The 22,440-nt window shown below is 40.2% G+C and overlaps 1 protein-coding gene across 2 annotated transcripts in view; it reads left to right on the plus strand.

The window, feature by feature from the left end:
• The window catches only part of alk (ALK receptor tyrosine kinase), a 453,640-nt gene that overhangs the window by 423,942 nt on the left and 7,258 nt on the right, over positions 1 to 22,440 (plus strand). For both annotated transcript variants that reach the window (XM_066675096.1, XM_066675104.1), the window contains 12 exons: positions 1,036 to 1,206; positions 1,357 to 1,455; positions 3,509 to 3,661; positions 4,236 to 4,346; positions 7,619 to 7,805; positions 7,939 to 8,029; positions 10,856 to 10,920; positions 11,018 to 11,147; positions 12,810 to 12,907; positions 15,569 to 15,661; positions 21,522 to 21,623; positions 21,880 to 22,014. In XM_066675096.1, coding sequence (XP_066531193.1) covers positions 1,036 to 1,206; positions 1,357 to 1,455; positions 3,509 to 3,661; positions 4,236 to 4,346; positions 7,619 to 7,805; positions 7,939 to 8,029; positions 10,856 to 10,920; positions 11,018 to 11,147; positions 12,810 to 12,907; positions 15,569 to 15,661; positions 21,522 to 21,623; positions 21,880 to 22,014 — 1,435 coding nt within the window. The remainder of the gene's footprint in view (positions 1 to 1,035; positions 1,207 to 1,356; positions 1,456 to 3,508; positions 3,662 to 4,235; positions 4,347 to 7,618; positions 7,806 to 7,938; positions 8,030 to 10,855; positions 10,921 to 11,017; positions 11,148 to 12,809; positions 12,908 to 15,568; positions 15,662 to 21,521; positions 21,624 to 21,879; positions 22,015 to 22,440) is intronic.

Here is a 22,440-nt window from a genome sequence, read left to right on the forward strand (position 1 = left end):
CACTACGGTGCAGCTTTATATCCCCCAGCCTCATCAGTTTAAGATGATTTACAATTGTGTACTGTTTTCATATTGTTATTCATCAACACCCTCCAAGATTTATATCAAACACTGGGCTAAATACATCATAAAGCCACTGGAAATCCCTGTGGTGTCCACTAATCCAGACTGCTAGTCACTGATCTGTAGCCTAGTAAATACAGCCCAGAATCAATAGTGAATCTGTTACTTTTTGATAGTTAAAGAAAACAGTAGAACAGAGTGCTCCTGATTTTATTTGACACAAAGTGGACACTGTAGACCCTTTCTGTTCCCGTTCACTCAGGACGGAAAATGAAAAATGGCTGAGGATAGACCCCTCTCTCTCTACTGCTCTTTACCCTCTTTCTACTCTTCTTCCTCTTCTTCTTCTTCTTCTTCAGGCTCCTGAATGCTCTACTGAAGTTGAGAGGGAGTTGGGAAAATAGGACAGGGTTTGGCTTGTAGAATAATTTGCTGTGTTTTCTGCCGCTAAGTAACAGCAGTGACCTGCTTTCGGGAAGTAGAGGGAAGGCGAGAGCGCAGACAATCTGCCACATCCAGAATTGTCTCGGCGTTCTGCTTCAAGACGTCTCTTCTCTCTGTGCAGTTTGAGGCGTCCTACTCTCCACTCTCAGAGAGGACAGGGAACACAAAACTCAAAGACTCAGCTTTGTAAAGACACGGCAGGAATAAGGGTTGTTGCTAATTCTGGGATGACCAAAAAGAACTGGCCGTTCTGCAGTGCTTTTCAAAAGTTTGAAATTAGTTGTTACTGCTTTTGCAGCCACAATACTGACATTTAAATGCAGCATCAGTATCAGCACTCAGTAATGCCAGAACCATAAATTATAGAAATGCACTAGAACCTGGGTCCTCATAACAATTGTGGTCATTTATATATTTATTTATTTATTAAATAACAAAAAAAATCTTTTTTTATTGTGCATGCCAGTAAATAAGTCCACTTCAGGTGCCTACATACCTATATACTAATGTATACTCTCTGCGTTCCAGGGGGCGGAGGAGGCTGGAACGACAGCACCCCTGTCCCTCAGGGCGGCAGACCGTTGGTTCTCGGGGGCCAGGGAGGCGAGCCGTGTCACACAGTGGGCTGGAAAACCCGGGGGGGCTTCGGGGGCGGTGGAGGAGCCTGCTCAAGTGGAGGAGGAGGAGGAGGCTACAGAGGTTCTCTCTCTTTTCACAGTGTTTACATTATGTCATACTGACCCACATTGCATTGCATTGCTTTTGCTGTGCCCAACTTCTTGCTCCGTTGCTTTGATCCTGTTACAAGCGTGTTGCATCAGAAGTTCTCTTTTGCCTCCATGCTCATAGGTGGCAGCACCTCAGTAAACAATGACCCTGCAGGGAACGGGGAGGACGGTTCATCCTTCGTCATTTCAGACGAAGAGATGTTCATGGTCCCAATCAAAGGTAATGTCCAAGTGTCCAGGGTGCAGGGTTTCTAATTTCTAATGGAACCTGACACTGTACAAATTTTTATATCACAGTGTAATAAAATGGCTTAGACCTTGCACATATGTTCACATTAATCTAATCTGGCCCCCTTTACGGTGGATATAAAATAAGAAATATATTTTATTTTTATGAATTACTTTTGCTAGTCCACACTTCCTTTGTAAATTGAAAAGCAGGAAAATCAGATCGCAGAGACATTTACTAATGCCAAATAGTGATGATCATAATGTTTTGGTCAGAACATCTCTAAAACAATGGGTCTTTCTGGCATCGAGCGGCTTGTACTTCTCAAAAGTGATTCAAGAAAAGAACACCAGTGAACTGATGACTCATGGGCATACAGGGATAACTGATGCTCTGTGAAGAAAAAGAAAAGAGATGAAGGGTCATTTTAGGAGCCATAATCTGATCTGGTTACACAGAAGAGCTACTATAGTTTGGTATTAATAAGTGAATACTGGGTACAACACAGAAGAACTTCGATTTTGGAGATCCAAAATATTATAATCATCACAATATGGCCCTTCCCAAAGTGGATGTGATCTCTGCATTTTATTTTTCCCCAACCGAAACTAGAGGAACTGACTGTTCACTTGTTCCCATCCTTTGACAGGTGCCACTGTAACAAAATAATCAATATTTTAATTTCACCCATCAATGGTTTTAATCTTCTGGCTGATCAGTTTATGTTACAGGTCATATAGGTATGTGCGAACAAGAAAAGTGTTTGCTGGCAGAGCGCGCCTGTAGAAATGTGCTGGTTTAGTCATTTTGTTTCATTCTTAATGACAAACACTATGTCTCATGCAAATGAAAAGAACTCATTCTTGCCAGAATTACAAATGCCCCATACCACCTTAAATGGAGCAGGAGCTTTTAAGCCGACACTCGGTTCCACTTTAAATTGTGCAGCAGCTTGCCACTCCAGTTCCACTTTAAATTGTGCCATGGTTATTTTAGAACTTTTTTCCGCTCCACCTTAAATTGCTGAGAGGTTCTGAGTCTCTTGCCACATTAAACTGTGCTTGACTACATTATGCTGCTCCTAAGTTCCACCTTAAATTGTGCAGTAAAATAAACATGCCTCTTATAAAGGTCCTTCATTTTGTCTATGTAGTAAATATCTCCATAAAAACAACAAAAATGATGTTTATAGATTTATGATTACTGATTATCTGTAAAACATAAAAGCTTATACGGTGATAAATATATAAATACTCCATCGTGATTTTTACAGCTTTACATCATGTACGTTTAGGTGTATTTTTGTTTAACTTTTTGTTGACTTAAAAAAAAAAGATCATTATTTTACAAACCTCTTTGTAACATTCTCAGTGAAATATAATAATTCTGGTTCCAAAAATCATTGTGGTATGGAACCAAAGATGTTGATACAGAAATAAAAGGGCTGAAGTGGATTAATACTCTGTAACATCAGAGGTTTCAAACATTTACTAATACATGATAGAAAAAAATGGCATGTTGACATACATTAAAATTTAGATTGAATTTTAGATTCAAGCTGTATTCCATAGTAGAACACAATCCAGATTGCCTTGGATTTGAATGTTTGTGCAAGTTAGAGGCAGCTTAAGCATTTAATATTCAATGATTCTAAACCTGGGCATCTTTATCGCAGTGACTTTTACTAATGCCAAATAGTGATGATCATAATGTTTTGGTCAGAACATCTCTAAAACAGTGGGTCTTTCTGCCATCGAGCAGCTTGTACCTCTCAAGAAAGGAACACCGGTGAACTGATGAAGGTTTCATGGGCATCCAGTGCTAACTGATGCTCTGTGAAGTAAAAGAAGAAGAGAAGAAGGGTCATGTTAGGGTTATGATCTGGTTACACAGAAGAGCTACTATAGCAAAAACTGCTGAAGGAGTAAATACTGGCTTTGATAGTTTCCAGAACACAATATGCAACACGCATTGCTGGGCATGGTAGGTTTTATTGAGTGATCTGACTTCTGTCTGGTTCTGCTGTGTGCTGTGTTGGTGTCAGGCATGGAGGGCGATGGGGAGGTGATCATTAACCCTGTGCAGAACTGCAGTCACTGTGAGTCAGGAGACTGCCACCACACTCAGGAGGGAACAGAGTGTTATTGTGTGGATCTGATTCTGGCCCCTGATGGAGTGTCTTGCATCAACTCCTCAGGTAAAGATTGAACAGGTGGTCCATTTGAACCTCTGATATTTTCTTCTGTTCTTTCATTTCTGCATGTTACTTTGTAGTTACTTCCATGAAGTCTCCAAATACAGTCATACATTTCATCAAATTAATATTAAAATGAAATGTCTCCCGTATTTAAGATAGTTTTGAATACCTGTTTTTATCTGCTTCTTTGTGGGAGCTACTGAATTAACTTATAATTAAAGGTACAGTATGTCTTTTGTACCACTTAAAAGTAGAAACAAAAGTTTGTGAAATTGATTATACTTTACAAGAATTTTCACAAATGTGCAACACACATAAAATGAATAATCAAATTGATTGAAGTCAAACTGATTGCATTGCAGCAGTCAGTCATTTGGAAAATATTACTGATTGCTCCTTTAGTGTTACCTTTACAGGTGTTATTGTCAGTGATTTTTTTTTTTTTTTTTTTTAACTGAGAGCTTAACAAGCTTAAAATTTATTACAGGGCCATGTTCGAGGTGATTATTCACTGTGTTGGTAGAAGGAAGATACAAAATCTTGTATGTGTGTATCTGTGTATCTGACTTTCCAGAGATACCAGAGATCCCTCAGCCCCTTCCCAATCACCTGGCTCTGGGGCTGTCTGTGGGCACCTCAGTGCTCATTGCTGCTCTGCTGCTGGCTGTGTCAGGAGTCATGATCAGTGAGTAACAGTCACTCATTACACACAGAACAGCCAGCGGGACACACACTGCTCACAAAAATAAGGATTGCTAAGGAAAGAAGAGCGGTAAATGGCATATGATTCATGAAGACTGCAGGAGGCATGTCACGCTTCGGTATTTTGGTGGAACAAGTCTGCAATTTTAAAGCAAACTTTAAATCAGAGGCTGAAAGAGCCTGGAATCTACTGGTGTGTTTCAAAGACCAAATGGATATCGATGTAACAAAAAAAAAACAGATTAACTCAAATACACTGTGAATAAAGAATATCATAATTTGAGGCTAGGAGCCCAAGGGACCCCCATCACTCAGCATGGTCAGTGTTTGTGAGCTGATCTGGTCTGTTGGCTTTATTGTGTGTTGAACTGTTCCAGCACTGCGTTAGCAGCAGTTTGAAAAGAAGTGGAGGCTGGTTTCAAATGTCTCAGAGGGAAACATGCCTTTGCTCTCACTTTCCTAGGTTGATGATTTTGGTGGTTGGGAGAGTCTTAGCTAATGGCTAGATCTGGTAATGACTAAAGGGCATATGAGCTTTGATTTGAGCATTGCTGTGAGCGTTGTTGTGTATATGAAGCTGTGTTGTTGAGCCTCCGACATCTTCTACATGTGTAAAACAAAATGAAGTGGTAAAGTAGTGTTAGTTTTATAATCTGTGGAATTTGAACAAATTTGGAAAAGTAAATGGAACAGGGCATAATTTACATGAATACGTGCCATGAAAAAAAAACAAATACAAAGCTGGCACTTTTTATCCCGTGTGCTCCCGCTACACATAGCAAGGTTTTTTGAAAAGCGTCCATATTTTTCTTTTGTCCAAACCAATGTATGAGGAAATATCTTGCCATGAAATTGCTGCTCCCTGCAGTCTGTGTAGTGTGGAGAAGAGGAGTTTTGATTTCTAGACTTCCTCAGTTCAACTCCATCCAAGTTTGTCTGACTGCGGACCAATCACAGCAGTTGGTACATGTAGTTACATTTCTGAGGAGGCGTGTGTCAGTCTATGGCATTGCTTATGACGCAGTTTGACACACAAATTGGCCTTGAATTGGGAAGAAAATTGGGTAAATATGAAGACCTACAGAGAACACAGAAGAATGTCTGGAATTAATGAACAGAATAAAATAAATGGAAGCCCATGAGGAGTAGCAATGACACGAAAAATAAAAGACAAAATAATTTGCAAGATATCTTTACGCAAGGTGATATGTTTAGCAGTATTTGTAGACATAGGGGGGTCTACTTGTACATGTCACAGTGCTAACAGCCATATCGCTCTCTTGGATTGCTTGGGGGTGGGTGTGTGTGTGTGTGAGGACAAGCCTCTGGCACGTGTTTCAGCACTGCCTTATCATGTGCTCCCACACACTCATTGAGCCATCACACCACACATCACATCATCCACCAGCTGTCCAGACGGGGAAGAGTAGCAGTCCTCCACTGATGAATGAAAACGACTGATGATGGATGGCCAGTTAACTGTCCCCTGACAAGCCTCGTCCATTACGGATCTATGAATAAATCACTTTCACAGTCAACACTAATGTGTTTACAGCTTGAGTCAGGCCCTCTAGGCTTCCTGCGAGTGTGTGTGTGTGTGTGTGGGTGGATGGGAGTGGTTGTTTATGTGTGCGCTGCATGCCTCTTGTTTGTATATGTACTTGTATCAAGGTGTTTGACGTTGTATGTGTTTAGAATGTTGAGTCGCACGTTCTCCAGCCAGTTGATTACAGACTTTGAACTTACATTTCAACTACAGTCCACTTAGGTTGTAGCATATATTTTGCCATGTGTTTGCCATCCTCTAGCCCTTAATTAGTGGTGAACAGCTCTTTGTGTTGTAAACCACTCCACACATATTTTCTGATATATAGAAAATCCCCAGTTACATTACTGTGGCAGAAATATATAACCATGTCAGTTTAACTGATGGACTGATTCCATATATTTTCTGCAGAATTCTTGTGGTCAGAGACTGATCAGTGATGAAATAGGACAAAATGTGCCTGAGAGATAATGCAGCAATAGATGGATTATAGTCTGTAATTATAATTTATATACTGAACCTAAAAATTAGGGGTACGCAATGGAAGTATAAGGTGGTTTAAAAATATAAGACTCGTGGAACTCCATTTTCAACATAATTTGAAAAACTTGTCTACTCTTTGCTTTGTGCTAAAATATAAATATTATTGAATAAAGAGAATGGCCCTAAATAATTGTGTCCACATGTTTTAAAGACTTTTTTATGCAACATATAATAGTTATCAAAATACAACCGTTCTCTTATTTGTCATTTTATTGTACCTGTTGCATAGTATTAAAAATGTTAACTTTCATTTGAAAATGGGCAGTAAGAAGTAGTAATTCATCGCTGCATTTGTTAAGAGTTCTATTAAGAAAAAGATGCTGCAAAAGCATGTGCATCGGATCGTTCTGTTGTTTTTGGATAATATTGTATTCAAAAGTATGTGAGTCTTGGTGTAGATGATTTAAAGATGGTAAACGATTATGTTAACAGTTGTGTATGTAGTATATTAATAAAATGAGTTTTTAAAGGTGCACAACAGTTACCCAAAATAAATAAATAAATAAATAAATAAATGGGAAAAAGTTTAAAAGTGGGAGATCATTTGAATTTTGAATTATAATTTATTAAAAAGCCTTATGTGGACCTATAGGCTAAGGGTTAGCCAAAAAAATATAAGGTATTTCAAAAAAAATATATAAGACTGGTGGAATTAAAGCTTGTATCTCCATGTATGACTTTTTCTAATTTTTACATAAAAAACATTTAGCCAAAAAGTACTTACCAATATGACCAGTAACTGCCATTCAAAGCAAATAATTTTCTTTTACTGTTACGCTTTAAGACAAGGTTTGTCCCAGTCTTATATTTCTATTAGAAGAACCATTTTTGCCAGAAATGTATGATACTATATCACTTATATTTTGTATGAATGTTCAAATACTATAAGCTATAAGATTAGTTCTGTGTACTAGTCATTGCTACACTTTGTGGTTTAATCTGTTGCTCTTGTGCTTCATATACATTGTTATATTTAGCATATGTCATGTTTACTTATTGTTGTTGTATCATGTGCACTTGCATTGTGTTGCATCATGGCCCTGGGGACCGTTGTCTCATCTATAGCTGAAATGACAGTAAACCCTCGCTTAACTTTATCTGAAGTGCACAAAGTTACTGTAAGTATGTGTCATTAAATGCTATGTCTCTTGTTTTGTGACTTCCAGTGTACAGGCGCAAGCACACTGAGCTTCAGTCCATTCAGCTGGAGCTACAGAGTCCAGACTGCAAGCTGAGTAAACTGAGAGCATCCACTATAATGACAGACTATAACCCCAACTACTGCTTCGCTGGCAAGACAGCATCTGTGAACGATCTGAAAGAGGTTCCCCGTCGAAACATCTCCCTGACCAGGTCAGTCGGCTTCACTGACTCGGCTTATTGTCTCCCCGTGTGATTCATTATCCGAACACAGTGCAGGATTTACTTTAACCTAGACTACAAGTATAATGCAAAAGCAAGCACTGTATCTTTATGCTGTGTGCAGAGGTTTGGGGCATGGTGCTTTTGGAGAGGTATATGAAGGGCTGGCAGTGGGAATACCGGGAGAACCTAGTCCCATGCAGGTAGCAGTTAAGGTAAGATAAAATCACTATTTCATTGGTCAAAAAATCTAGTACACTGTAAGAAACACTCACTGTGGTGGTACCCTCAAGGCTACATGTTCAGTACCTTTTAGTAGGGAACATAATTGTACCTTTTTCTTTTATAATTGTGGAGTTTAACATTTTGTTGGATTCATAAGCCTAATTTTATCTCAAGGACGTACGTGAAACCTCACCTCTTCTTCTGAAATAGAGAATGTAATATACCTTTAGGGAACAACACTGTTGTACTTTTAAACGTACATTTATACTGTTTGTACCTTTAGTGGCCAATAATATATCTCTAAACAATCCCCCCCCCACACACACACAGATATACATAAAACAGGGCAGTACCTAAATGTGAGTAGCACATCACATATAGCACCCCTTGTGGTGCAATTACTAACCACAATTGACAGAGAGTGAGTGAGTAAGAGGGTGAGTGACTGAGTGCATTAGAAATCAGTCCCTTTCAGTCCAGAAGTGCACACTGCACCACTCAATGCTGCTTCTTCCTTTGTTAAATGGTGTAGCCTTTTATATCAGCAGCTCACAGCAAGAAGCACAAGATTGCGTCAGCAGAAGAATTCACCATCTGAGTCTGTGGTTTGCTGTTATCCACTGGTCTTGAAAGCATACACTTTAAAAGCAAAGTGTGGTGCCATGTTGCTGCAGATTATTACTTTAAAATGGTTTCTCCCCTTCCTGTTTTTGTTGTGCTCTACTGAGGAAAAAAAAAACAGATATAACTTTAACTGTGGAGCCACACGAGAAAGGTTGATTCAGCCCCATAAACCCATCCAATAGGCAGTGGAGTGGAGCCTTAAACTTGGCAAATGTAGAATAGGGAACTATCTGTATTAGGTACAACACACTCTGAAATATTCTTTGGAGATCAGCTAAAAATGTACTTTGCCACCTTAGTGAACAATGGAATCTAAGATTAGTGAAGTGGTGAGTAAAAATAAACAATATAAGAGTATGTGACAGTAAAGAAGAAGAATTACTGCATATCTTTTACTTTTAAGTTCATTCATTCATCCATTTATTCATCTGTAAGCGCTTATCCAGTTCAGGGTTGTGCTGGGTCTGGAACCTACCCAGAACCACTGGGCTCAAGGCAGTAACACATTGTGGATGGGGTGCCAGCTCATCACAGGGCGACACACACACACACACATTCACTCACACCTATGAACACTTAAAGTAGCCAGTCAACCTACCAATGTGTGTTTTGAGACCATGGGAGGAAACCGGAGCACCCGGAGGAAACCCACACAGACACAAGTGGGGAACACACCAAACTCCACACAGACTGTCACTTTGGGCCCTCAACCTCAGGAACCTGGAGCTGTCTAACAGGGCTTTGTTTTTATGAACAATGATTGACATAATGCAGAGCCTAACTTTCCACATGTCAACTTTTGGTTCAGTCCCCTTCTAAGATAGGATTACATTGCTGCACCAAAATAAATAAACAATAAATCAAATGTATTTGTATAGCGCTGTTTACAACTGATGTTGTCACAAACAGCTTCACAGAATTTTGGTTAGACAAAGTTTCGACATGAAATGTAAGAATGTAAAGAATGTAAAAAAATTAAAAATCCCGAGGTGAAACAAGCCAAGGGCGACAGTGGCAAGGAAAACCTCCTTCAGCTGAGGAAGAAACCTTGGGAGGAACCAAGGCTCACAAGGGGTGACCTATCCTCCTCTGGTCAATCTACTGCTAATAATAGTTAGGAGTTTGTGAAAATTTCAGTGAAGGACGGGCAGCTCTAAGGCACTTGAGCTAAGCAGGTAGTGTCGCAGTCCCACAGCTCCAGGGACCTGGAGGTTGTGGGTTCGATTCCCGCTCCGGGTGACTGTCTGTGAGGAGTGTGGTGTGTTCTCCCTGTGTCTGCGTGGGTTTCCTCCGGGTGACTGTCTGTGAGGAGTTTGGTGTGTTCTCCCTGTGTCTGCGTGGGTTTCCTCCGGGTGCTCCGGTTTCCTCCCACAGTCCAAAAACACACATTGGTAGGTAGATTGGCGACTCAAAAGTGTCCGTAGGTGTGAGTGTGTGAGTGAATGTGTGAGTGAGGGTGTGTTCCCCTGTGAAGGACTGGCGCCCCCTCCAGGGTGTATTCCTGCCTTGCGCCCAATGATTCCAGGTAGGCTCTGGACCCACCGCGACCCTGAACTGGATAAGGGTTACAGATAAGGAATGAATGAAAAAAAAAATAAAAATAAAATAAATAAATAAATACATATTTGGGCAAAACTACAAACTACAATAAAATGTGTAAGCAAAGCAACTCAATTCTGTAATGTATGCATATATTATTTTTATTATTAATATTATTATTATTATTATTAGAGTTGCTAAATCACTTGGTATTTTTATACCAAGAATGTAGAATATCATCTTTAAAAGTGTGTGAAAGTATGAACTAAATTCATGCGTACAGATGTTGGTACTTTATATTTGTTATTTAACTGAGCATTGTCCATGTTTATAGACAGCAGTGTACCATTCAAAGTCAGAAGGTTTCTTCACAAATTTCAATTTGTGGATAAATAATGCATTGTTGTTGTTAGAATTAAACCTTGTATCTCCAAAATATAGTTACAGGAGAAGCGAAGAAGAATACTTTTTTTTTTCCCATTTTGGATTATTGCCTTTGGTCAATTTGTCATCACATTCTGACCTAATATGAACCACAGATGGTGTTTTTAAACTAAGTCAGAAGTGGCTGATGCCAGTTTTCTGATGAGGCAGTAATGATGTACAAGTGGTAGGAGCTTGTGTTAAAGTCTGTCAATGTCTGTTTCAATCAGACGCTCCCGGAGGTGTGTTCTGAGCAAGATGAATTGGATTTTCTGATGGAGGCTCTCATAATTAGGTAATGCAGCTCCGCAGTGATACACACTTATACAGAGGCTTACGTAGCTTCTTGTTTTAAATGTTTATTGGTTCCTCTCTTTCTGTTTCTCTGGCAGTAAGTTCAGTCATCAGAACATAGTGCGGTGTATAGGCGTGAGTTTACAAGCACTACCTCGCTTCATTCTGCTGGAGCTGATGGCTGGCGGAGACCTTAAAAGCTTCCTTAGAGAGACAAGACCCCGACTGGTGAGAAAATGTCTTCGTTCTCTTCTCAGTTGTTTAGGACCTTTTTCCCTATGATATTGTCAGAAAGTCACCTTCTCGTTTGGTTTACTTCTAGTCAAAATTAATAAATGTGTCTGTGGCAGAGAACATTCTGGGAGGGAGTCCCCCAGAGACAGGAGCAGTGTGGCTCTCAGACTGTGTATAATCACACACCAGCATAAATTTAAATGAACATAAATAGCCTATCAGGATATCACAAATCAAAGAGTGTACCTGTTAGCACACCCTTCATAGGTTTTCTACACAAGAACAATGGAATCATCCAAAATCGAGCGAGAGTTAGTTGAACTGAGTCCTGCCTCTGTCCATGCAGTTTGTCTCCAAACAATACTTCCTGCCTTTAAGTTTAACTTTCCACCTAAGCTTGTGTCCCAGCCAGGGAGGCGGATTATTGCCGCTGGTGCGGCTGTGGCAAACACATTCCCTCTCTTCTTCTACCCTCCAGAGGCTTGGGATACAGGGTCTATCGGCATTTTTTACTGAATGGTACCTACTCCACTCGGATCAGCTTTATTGAGCTTTATTGCATTTCCATTAGGCAAATTTGCTACATGGAACTGGGTAAACCATGCAGAGTGTTGATTGGCCATAGAGACTTGTCAATCACAATGAAATGCAGACAGCACAAACTAGCCATCTGTAAAATCTCCCACATGTAGATGCTACAAAGTGTTGTTTGAGGGTGTGAGATGTGTGAGTGTAAAGAACCTTTTAAAGGTTTAAAAACAATCACTTGATCTTAAGGTTCTTTGCCCATTTAAACAAATTAGCAAGTGGTTCTTTATGAAAACAACACTCAAAGAACCTTTTGTATCACCTTTATTCTTTTTTTTATTTCATAAAATTACGCCTGTGGTCTTTTGAAGAGCACTCCTTGAATTGGTGGTCGACAAAGGACTCCAGTGAGAGCTGGACAGTGCAACAAGGAACAAAATATAATCTTCTGATCTGTCTGAACTGAGGAATGGTGCTGTCCCAGAAAACGAGACAACACGTGAATACACTATGAGCAAATAATGCTTATCATTTCCGTTGTTGTGGTGTCCAAAGCTCACAGTTCCTGTTAAATATGGTGTTTTGCGATATAACAGGCTAAATTTCTTAGGCGAGCTGTGCTAATGGACGATTTACCAGGGACAATTCAGGTCCCAAAAGCTTGTTGAGCCGAGCCGAGTGGAGTAGGTACTGTGTAATGAAAAGATGCCAATTTTAAGTACAGCTTTCTTTCCTTTCAGGAGATTTTCTTTCAGTCTTTGAAATAAATCAATAGTACTTGTTTACCTAGGTTTAGTCTTTGTCTATGTTCAGTCTTACAGTCCAAGTAATCCAAAATATACTTTTTTTTTTCTTTTTTTTTTTTTACTGTTACATATCCCTGGTTGAAAACACCTGTGGATGTTATACTGAAGCATGAATTGTCTCACAAATATAAAATATACTCAATCTAAGATCATTGGAAGCATGGTCAGAAATATCACCTAAAATTGAATGAATTTTAAGGTTTTGACTGGAAATAAATACATGGCTCTCTCTGACCTTATGTCTTTGCCAGTCAAACCACTTTATCTTCTTTCTCCATTGCTTTCTATGTCAGACCCTTTTTTCTTGTTCGTAAATCTTCAGGAGCAACCCTCCAGCCTCACCATGGTGGATCTCCTGAACATGGCCAGAGACATAGCCCGTGGCTGTCAGTATCTGGAGGAAAACCAATTCATTCATAGGTAAGACACAGAGCTTGTTTCAGAACCCCTTAAAAATAACAGTTTTTTCCTGACCCCGGAACCGGTTTGCAGAGGCCATCTTGTTGGGTGTAGACATGCCAGAGGAGATGACTGAAGTTCAAGCACATGCTGAAACAGGAGTCCAACAAAGCCTTTCCTTCTATGTTTGTTTGTCTGACTGTAAATTAAGTTTCTGTGAAAGTCATGTTATTACAATTTGTATCTGCAAACTGTGTATCTGCCTGTTGTTGTCAGTATTACAGATTGATTACAGTAAAACAGCTTACATAAATGCACATGTATATGATATATATCATCAGCACATCACCAGTTGTTACACTGTTGTTGCATGTAGGTTTTTTGTTATTGCTCTACACTAGGTATGGATTATGACTGTTTTAGACTAGTTTCATGTTTTATATTACAAATCTTTTGATTGGCTTTGATTGCTGGCTTTGATCTGAGTGTACCAGCTGTCTTTATTAATCTTCTGGGACATAGGTAGAGCCAAAGGTAGGCAGAGGTAGGCCAGGAACAGCACCAAACATCAGCCAAACTCTCTGTCCATACATCCAGCAGATGGTCAGTCTGCTATCCTTTGAACTCAGCACATTTTGTTTCTGTCTGCAATGCTGTTCTCAGCATGGCATCTCCTCTTCACCTGAGACAGAACTTCTGCCTCTTCTCCACACTTTCACACACTCTCTGACACTTTCACACACCCAGGCGACCGTGACAAACGAGTCCAATTAGAGCTCATTTACGCTACACATGCAGTCAAATCATCAATCTGGCTAATGGGGAGGTGCACTGAGACACACATAAGGCTTTCTCCACACTTCCCTTCACCAATCCTTCCTTCTGTACCTCTCCACCAGTCCAGACCATCTCTCTCTCTGCTCACATAAAGTCCAGAGAATACATGAGTCTGTCTGCAACTGCTTTAAACTCTCTCTCTCTCTCTCTCTCTTAAACACTCCTGACTCATTTCCCTTTGTTTCACTGTGACCCTGAAACATTCAGCTCTATGCTACAAGCAGTGTTAACTTGTCCCTACTTTAGAAAAACAAAAGAGCAAGCAGTTTTCTGGGACCTGGCCTTGTTCTTATATACTGTGAATAGCAGCAGAGTCCTCATTTTGACTATAAATCTCGAATGCAGTTTTCATTGTCATCCTGAAGTATGGTCTGTTAGAATGTTGTACTTTTGGCATGTCCTGAAACCCCATATAAGTTTAGTTTACTACATCATTTTAACCCAGCAGCTGGCCTTCACATTAGGTAAAAACTTCATGATGAATGGAACAATAGCAATGCTCCAAAAACTCCCATTAAATTTAAGGTTTTTTCCTTCTCCTGTAAAGTTGCTATTTTGCATGTTTTTGATTATACATTTATATTGAAAATAGACAGCAAAGTGTATTCTTAAAATGATTTAGTTGGGCAATAATGGGTTTTTGCCTCTAAAACTTTATAACATTAATGTTAATATGAAAAACCACATATACAACACACATATACAACATAACAGGACACTTACTAATGCATAGATTCATTAAACTCCATCACCAGTGCACCTGATATCATATAATAAAGAATTACAAAAACGGATTTGAAAATGGATGGTAAATAATGCTGAGTTTCCTCAAGGAGAATACACTCATAAATGTACACACACACACTAAAATGCCAAGGTGAAGACCCTTAACAGTTAGTTTACAATACAAATTAAAGTTAATGTGGCCCAGTAGTAAACATGCCTCTGTCCCTGCTTTTTATTGGAGTGTGTTGTAGTCATCAATTCCTACATTTATTTATATGAATGTAGAACTAATACATGTTCTTAACTTGTTAATATTGAAAATATTTTCTTTGTCCTTTTGCCTATTAAATAAAAGTCCTAGTGAATTAACAAATTACAGATTTAGTGTCCCATGGGAATTTGATGGAAGCCAGATTTATTAATTTCCATCATTTTTTCATATTATAATGTAATTTTTGTTTTTTAAACAAATCATTTGTACCACAGACCACATAAAATCCGATCTGCAGACTTCCACAAGCAGCTTTCAGTACCAAACCTATCGGTTGGATCATTTATATTTACTGTAATGTGGTTTTAAACAAATTTAAACTATTTCTCAAATAAATGCTTTACCCTGAATGTGTGCACAGTATCTGTCTGTGATGCACATCTCAGCACTTGAGTGAGGACAAGTGTCTAAACTACAGAACACACTGTAATGACAGGTCTGGTTTACTGCAGTAATATGTTTGGAGACGTGAAAAATAGAACATCTTAATTTAACACATCATGACAATAACACACTGCTTCATCATAATGTTTTGGATATTCTCATTATTGGACTTTATTACCGCTGCCTTTATGAAAATCCCCAAATCTCACAGTTCATTTCCTGCCTCTGCCATCATTTCCTCATTCGGGTCACCTGCTCTCACTGTTTATTTACAGCTGCAATTAGCTCAGCTCCAGTAAAACACCCTTGGAAGCAGCAACTGTGTGAACTGCTGATAGAAATGCCGTCACACTTTGTTATACTTTTTAGTTTCCTGCAGATGTTCTACAGATTCTTTAACTGTTTTTAATGTATTCGACTATGTGGCGAATCTCAGCTAATAACCCATCGTTGTCTGTTCACAGGGACATTGCAGCCAGGAACTGTCTGCTGACCTGTAAAGGTCCAGGACGAGTAGCCAAGATTGGAGACTTTGGCATGGCCAGAGACATCTACAGGTATGTTCACCAGCAAAGGGTTAAGTGTCTATCACCAGTGGTTTTAACTCTGAACAATATGGTCTCATGAGCTAACTGGGATTCTCCGAGCGCTACTGAATATGTTCTACACACCTTATTTTTCTAGGACATTACTTTTGCAGAAACACATTGGTGGGCTGTTGATATTTTGGGGCTTGGATTGAATTTGTTCTTATGAGATGGATAGTTTCACTGTGATGAGAACCTGGAGCTACTCAGTGCAGATGTAGCCCAAGCACTGGGCTGTTTATTTATTTTTTTAATTTTTAATTAGTTTTATTAGCAGAAAAAACGGGATATATTTAAAACAATTACAGAAGGGGAAGCACTGAGCAGTAGCGTACGGAGGTGTTTTAGAAGAATGCGTCTGTTAATTACTGACTGAAATATATATAGATTTCAGTTTTCATTCACTGAGTTATTATATATTGTGGCTTTCTAATCTCACCACCAGCCATTTTTTGTATATTTTTGTGCATCACATTTGCTTTGGGAATTTTTTATTATTTGTTTGGAATGCTTTAAATATCAAAATGTTTGTTTACTCACTGTCCATTTTATCAGCTCCACTGTCCACACAGGAGCACTTGTTAGGTCTACAATTACAAACCTTCTGTTGCTCTGCATGCTTTGTTAGCTCTCTTTCAGGGTTGGGAGGACACTGGGTGTGATTGGCTGTCACTTCTCACCAGTGTTTGTGTTGAGTTTTGAATGGAATGATGCTGTGTAAGTTCAACTGTAAATAAACAAGAATATCATTTTATTGTCATGGATTTTATAATATATAAAAAATGAAATGTAATTGTAGAATTCTATTTCAAACATTTGCTGGATAGCAAAGATATGAGCGTGCCCCACTAAAGCCCTGTTTGCATTGTTCCAGCAGTGTAGATAGAACAGAAGAGCTTCAGATCCACATGCTTTTCTTGAGCTGATTCTGGTCACAGCGATGCCTCTTCGGTCAGAACTCTCAGAACAAAGTGGGAGGTGAAATGTTTAAAAGCACATGTTGGCATTGAAGCAAGGGTCCTCTGAGAGTACAGCCTTTACAAGGCTGACAGCTTCTTTAGCAGCATCGGTGAGTGTCAGACAATGACTCACTTAGGTGCTGAAAAGAAGGGATTATTAGGCACCAGGAAGCTGAGGGAACGGTGCTGGAGCTGCGCTGATCTCTTGGGACGGCTGCCATAAAGAGCTCTAATTGCTGATGTAGATTTTGGGACATTCCCGCCGTGCTCAGTGAATGGAGGAGTTGAGTGAGCGAGAACAATAGAGAAGAGATGTTGGGGTGGGCATGGGCAGGGGTTGTTTATTCATGAATTGGTTTTAAAGTTTCAATCGCAAACATGGTGGGCACTTTAAAGACTCTCAGTGACCGTTGGCTTGGTATCAGATTGTCTCAGGGAATTTGGGCGTGTGAGGTATTGGTTTAATATATATGATTAACCCTGAGACGTACGCTCACTCTCGGTGTGGTTTACTCTGTCTTTGTTCTGTTTACTCCCAAACAATCTCCCCCGCAAGTAATACACACACAGATTACCCAGCGGTGTCCAGCTTATTTGCTTTTTATTCATTCGTGCATGGCTCTGTAGAGAATATTAAACTCTTAAACAACCTTTGGAGATGGAAAAGACATTTAGATTTGGGTGTTTCTATTGAGGGATGGACCTAGACATGGCTTTTAACACTTTTAAAAAAATAAAGGTGCCAAAAAGTTCTGTGGAGCAGTGTTTTTTAAAAGAACTACTTTTAGCTCCGTAAAGGTGTAGTTCACGATTGTAATCAAAACACTTTTTATAAACTTCTGAAGATGTTTCCTTGCCATATTCTAGTCTTTTTGCATGCTGAAAAGCAGTATGATGTGTTTACAAAGCCCCAGTGTTGGTAAATGAATGAATAGACCAACTGTTTCTGTCCGGTATGTTAGATTTTCTCCATCTCTGCTCATGGCAGAGGCATCTGGAGTATTTTTAGACAAGAACTCCAAACGTTGAAGAGCGTGAACTGAGATGAGCATATTGGTCTATTCCTGCTCCACAGGTAGTTAATATAGACTTATATTTGCTGTTTCGGATCACAAGGTGGAAATATCTCCAAACTCAGGAGACAGCTAACTACATTACTGAATCTGCAGCAAGACTAAACAACTTGAGTTACAAACGAGTCTCTGTGGTAATTCAAACAGTGAATAAATATGTGCAGACAAGTTAAACTTCAGCAATGTACAAACAACAGTTGTTATTTTTCCACACAAACACACTATTCCACCTTTAAAAGACACTTACATTTGGGATGTAAACAACCAGAGAGAACTGTGATTGCCCACAATTGTAGATGTTCCATTTAAAAAACCTTTTATGGCCTTTTTCCAGCAATGTGGAACCGAAACTGTTTCAGTTTGTGCATCTAATTTTAACCGTTCAACACTATTGGAATTTGGTGGAGTTCACATTATGCAAATGTGCAATCCAACCAATCAGAATATTCATTCATTCATTCATTATCTGTAAGCGCTTATCCAGTTCAGGGTCACGGTGGGTCCAGAGCCTACCTGGAATCATTGGGCGCAAGGCGGGAATAAACCCTGGAGGGGGTGCCAGTCCTTCACAGGGCAACACAGACACAGACACACATTCACTCACACCTACGGACACTTTTCAGTCGCCAATCCACCTACCAACGTGTGTTTTTGGACTGTGGGAGGAAACCGGAACACCCGGAGGAAACCCACACAGACACAGGGAGAACACACCAACTCCTCACAGACAGTCACCCGGAGCAGGAATCGAACCCACAACCTCCAGGTCCCTGGAGCTTTGTGGCTGCGCCACCGTGCCACCCCCCAATCAGAATATTGTTTACTTATTTCCATGTGATCTTGAGCTTGAATCCATATATAAATGTGGAATGTTAAAACATGCATGCCACCTTTTAACCGTGTAATTTATTAAGTCACTGGTGTGTTGTTAATAGATAGTGCTGTGTCTTGAATTCATATTAATTACCATCTTAGCTTCTTTAGCATTTCTTAGCAATCACAATGAAGGTGAAGAATATAGCCTTTAACGATCTGCTGGAAGATAGGGGAGAGCTTTTCCCAGGCTTTGTATGATCCTTCCATTCCGTGCTTCAAAAGGCGGCTGCGCTTGTCTCGCGGTTTTGTCCGGTGTGTGTCTGCAGTGTGTGGGATTACACAGAGGACATATATATGTAAAATTGCCACAACGTGATCTCTTGGAGTCGGCTGTGGCTGGCCATATCTCAAAGGGCCACACAGCGGCTCATGCATCACAAGGACATGATAAGGGCTGGCAGTTGGCAGATTTTGTCAGGAGTGCAAATGTCTTTGTTTGGGAGACACCAGGCAATATGTCTGACCAGCCCCCTACTCCCCACCCCCCAACTCTCTTTCTGTTTCCTTTCTCTGATAAACACCCAGCTTAACACCGTTCTATCCCACCAGCTTAGTCCTACACATAGCTGAGGGACACAGTAACGATCAGGCTCTCTTTCAGTCTCTCTCTCTCTCTCTCTCTCTACCCTCTCTCTCCACAGGTGAGCTAAGATAACTGTAGCAGATCTGATACGGGAGTAAGGTCCAGATAAGATCCTGTGTGAAAGAGGAAAGTTCTGTGAGACCACAGAGGCTGGCTAGGTGGGTGGGTGGTGAGAGGAATATCTACTGAAAAAGAGATCAGGGGATGTTTTAGACACTTTTATACTAAATTACTTATTGTGTGCACTTTATCTCCTTGAATTATGAATAGAATCCAGATAGGGATTGAATTATAATCCGGTTTTACCATAGATTTATCAGTGTGGGTGTCTTCAGAGGACCATAATCTATTATCCCATCTGAAGTCCGACATTCCGCATAGGAATGACTGGAATGAGTTCAGTTTTTGCAGCGTTCTGCCATGTATGATTTAGCTTCAGCTGTGGCACATTCTCCTTTGGAGTGTTTTGCCAGAGTAAGTTCCTCAGACTGGGCCTAATTACAATATGGTCCCCATAAAGAGAATAGTGTATTGGCCCAGTCTTCAATCACAGTGAACTGGATGTTGTGGGGTTTGTGTTGTATGAAGGGTGGAAATGTTCACAGTACACAATATGCACCACAATATGTTAACTCTGCAACTAACTTGGAACCGATCAAATACACAAGTGTGCAAAATTCAGAGACCACACTTTATATTCCTTCTCCTGTCAAGAGCGCCTTTAACGTTGAGTAATCTGTAGAAACCCGTTGTGGAGTATACAGCTGCTTATTGTGGACAAATATATTCAATTGTGCACCCAGACCTTTTATATTCTCTCTGTGTAGAAGTCTGAATGTTCTGGAACATGAGGTCACCCTTATCAATGCCAAACACTGAGGGGTATAATCCCACTTAGTATTAGACTGTGGAATACCTTTGAAACAGGTGGAACTCCAAGAAATGCAATATGACTAACCCAGTAATGCTAATGTTTATGTGGCTGAATGCCATCAAATACTCACAGCAATGTTCCAGCATTTACCTTTTGTGTCTCGATTCTGGTTTTAACTTGCTCTTGCCCATTTTGCCTCGGGGGGAATCCGTGACACCATCTTAAGGGCTGTTTCATGGCCATCCATTCAGTATGGACTGAAATGAAGTGCCTTAAATAAGCTCTCGGAGGGATGAGGGACAACATTAATGTCCACTTCAGAAGCAGAACATGCCCAGAATACATTGCAATGCAACACAGTTTCCATAGCAATGGTGAAAACAACGATGGACAGAAAAGTTTAAAAGTGAATGCCGAAAACCCCAAAACTTCACAATGCTTAAAATGTCCAAAAAACATGTAATGGCAGAAAAACACCTATAAATAACCTAGATCTGTGTATGTAGCGTAGTTGCTATATTATTTACAGGTTGTATACAATAAGCCTAAGTACTTTTTTATAATGACACCTGAATTGTTGTACATTTAATTAAAGTACGTGTTCTCCCTGTGTCCGCGTGGGTTTCCTCCGGGTGCTCCGGTTTCCTCCCACAGTCCAAAAACTCACGTTGGTAGGTGGATTGGCGACTCAAAAGTGTCCGTAGGTGTGAATGTGAATGTGTGTCTGTGTTGCCCTGTGAAGGACTGGCGTCCCCTCCAGGGTGTATTCCCGCCTTGCGCCCAATAATTCCAGGTAGGCTCTGGACCCCCCCCCCCCCCGCGACCCTGAACTGGATAAGCGGTTACAGATAATGAATGAATGAATGAATGAATAATTAAAGTACCCATGATATACTCCAGAAAACATATTGCAATAATGATACCATTATGTTATCACCCGCCCCTAGCAGTAATGGTATAATACAGTGTGGCTAATCTGACTTATGTGAGTTGAGCTTTTTTGGTTTACCTTTAACAAATGGATCCGGTGGAGCCTATGCAGGGCATGGAGGATACAGACAGGTACGGGTTGTTGTACATTCTGATGAGGTGATAAGCCACAGTAATGAGAGCTTGGGCTGAAGAGGCAATCTCCCACATGCACACAGTTTTTGGATTTCATGGGGTTGCTGAAACTCTTGTAGCAAATTATGAATATACTTTCAAATATGCCTACTGCATGAGAAATGAACATAAGCATGTTTCCATGACTACAGTCAGTCTTTTGCTCTCACTCTCTCTCTCACTCACACACACACACACACACACTTTTTGCCTCCTTTCTTTCTCTGTCTTTGACTGTGATCTTAAAGCTGTTAATCAGTCACCTCTATTGGTCTGTGGTGGGCGTCCTTAATGGTGGCCTCAGAATGAGTGACTAACCTTGTGTGCTTGTGTGTGTGTGTGTGTGTGTGTGTGTCCACAGAGCCAGCTACTACAGAAAAGGTGGCCGTGCCATGCTCCCAGTTAAATGGATGCCTCCAGAAGCCTTTATGGAAGGAATATTTACCTCAAAAACTGATACTTGGTGAGGAATAAAACATTTCCATATTTTTTCATGTATCTTTGTGACATGAAGTCATCCAGACGTACCAAGGATTGACCCACATCCTACACACTTTGTGTCACACTGTACTGCAAACTATACCACACAATACAATATTTATCACACACCGTAACACACCAAGTTCAAACGGGACAAAGCCAACTTTGATTACAGTAATAGATCTTGACTGATATTTATGTACCCACCTCTCTCTCTCTCTCTCTCTCTCTCTCTCTAGGTCTTTTGGTGTGTTGCTATGGGAGATCTTTTCTCTGGGTTATATGCCCTACCCCAGTCGCAGTAATCAGGAGGTTCTTGAGTTTGTCACTAACGGAGGCAGGATGGATCCTCCAAAGAACTGCCCTGGTCCAGTGTGAGTGTCCTTATCCTTGGCACTGCTTTATAGAGTTAATTCTGTTTAGGACACTGTACACACACTCAAACACTGATGGACTGGATGCGATAAAGGTTATATCATACTCTTAGGCACATGTTTTATGGTCTTTAAATGGACACAGACATGTGGAACAGTAATGTGTTTTCTACGGCACAATGTGTTGTTTTCCAATAACTGTTTTGAATGTGCATTTATTGTGTAATTAATTTTGCACAATTTCCCCAATCAGCCCGTTACACAAAACCACCTGTTAAATAATGCACTAACTGTACACATATGCCAGCAAATCCCAGTCAATCTAATTACTACACACTACATGTTTTTCTTCAGCAGTGCCACACCAGCAGCCAACTCGGCACTCTGAGTCATTGTGTGTGTTGTATTTCTTTTTCTTCTTCTCTG

The sequence above is a fragment of the Hoplias malabaricus genome, chromosome 1, assembly GCF_029633855.1.
Source record: "Hoplias malabaricus isolate fHopMal1 chromosome 1, fHopMal1.hap1, whole genome shotgun sequence".
NCBI lineage: Eukaryota > Metazoa > Chordata > Actinopteri > Characiformes > Erythrinidae > Hoplias > Hoplias malabaricus.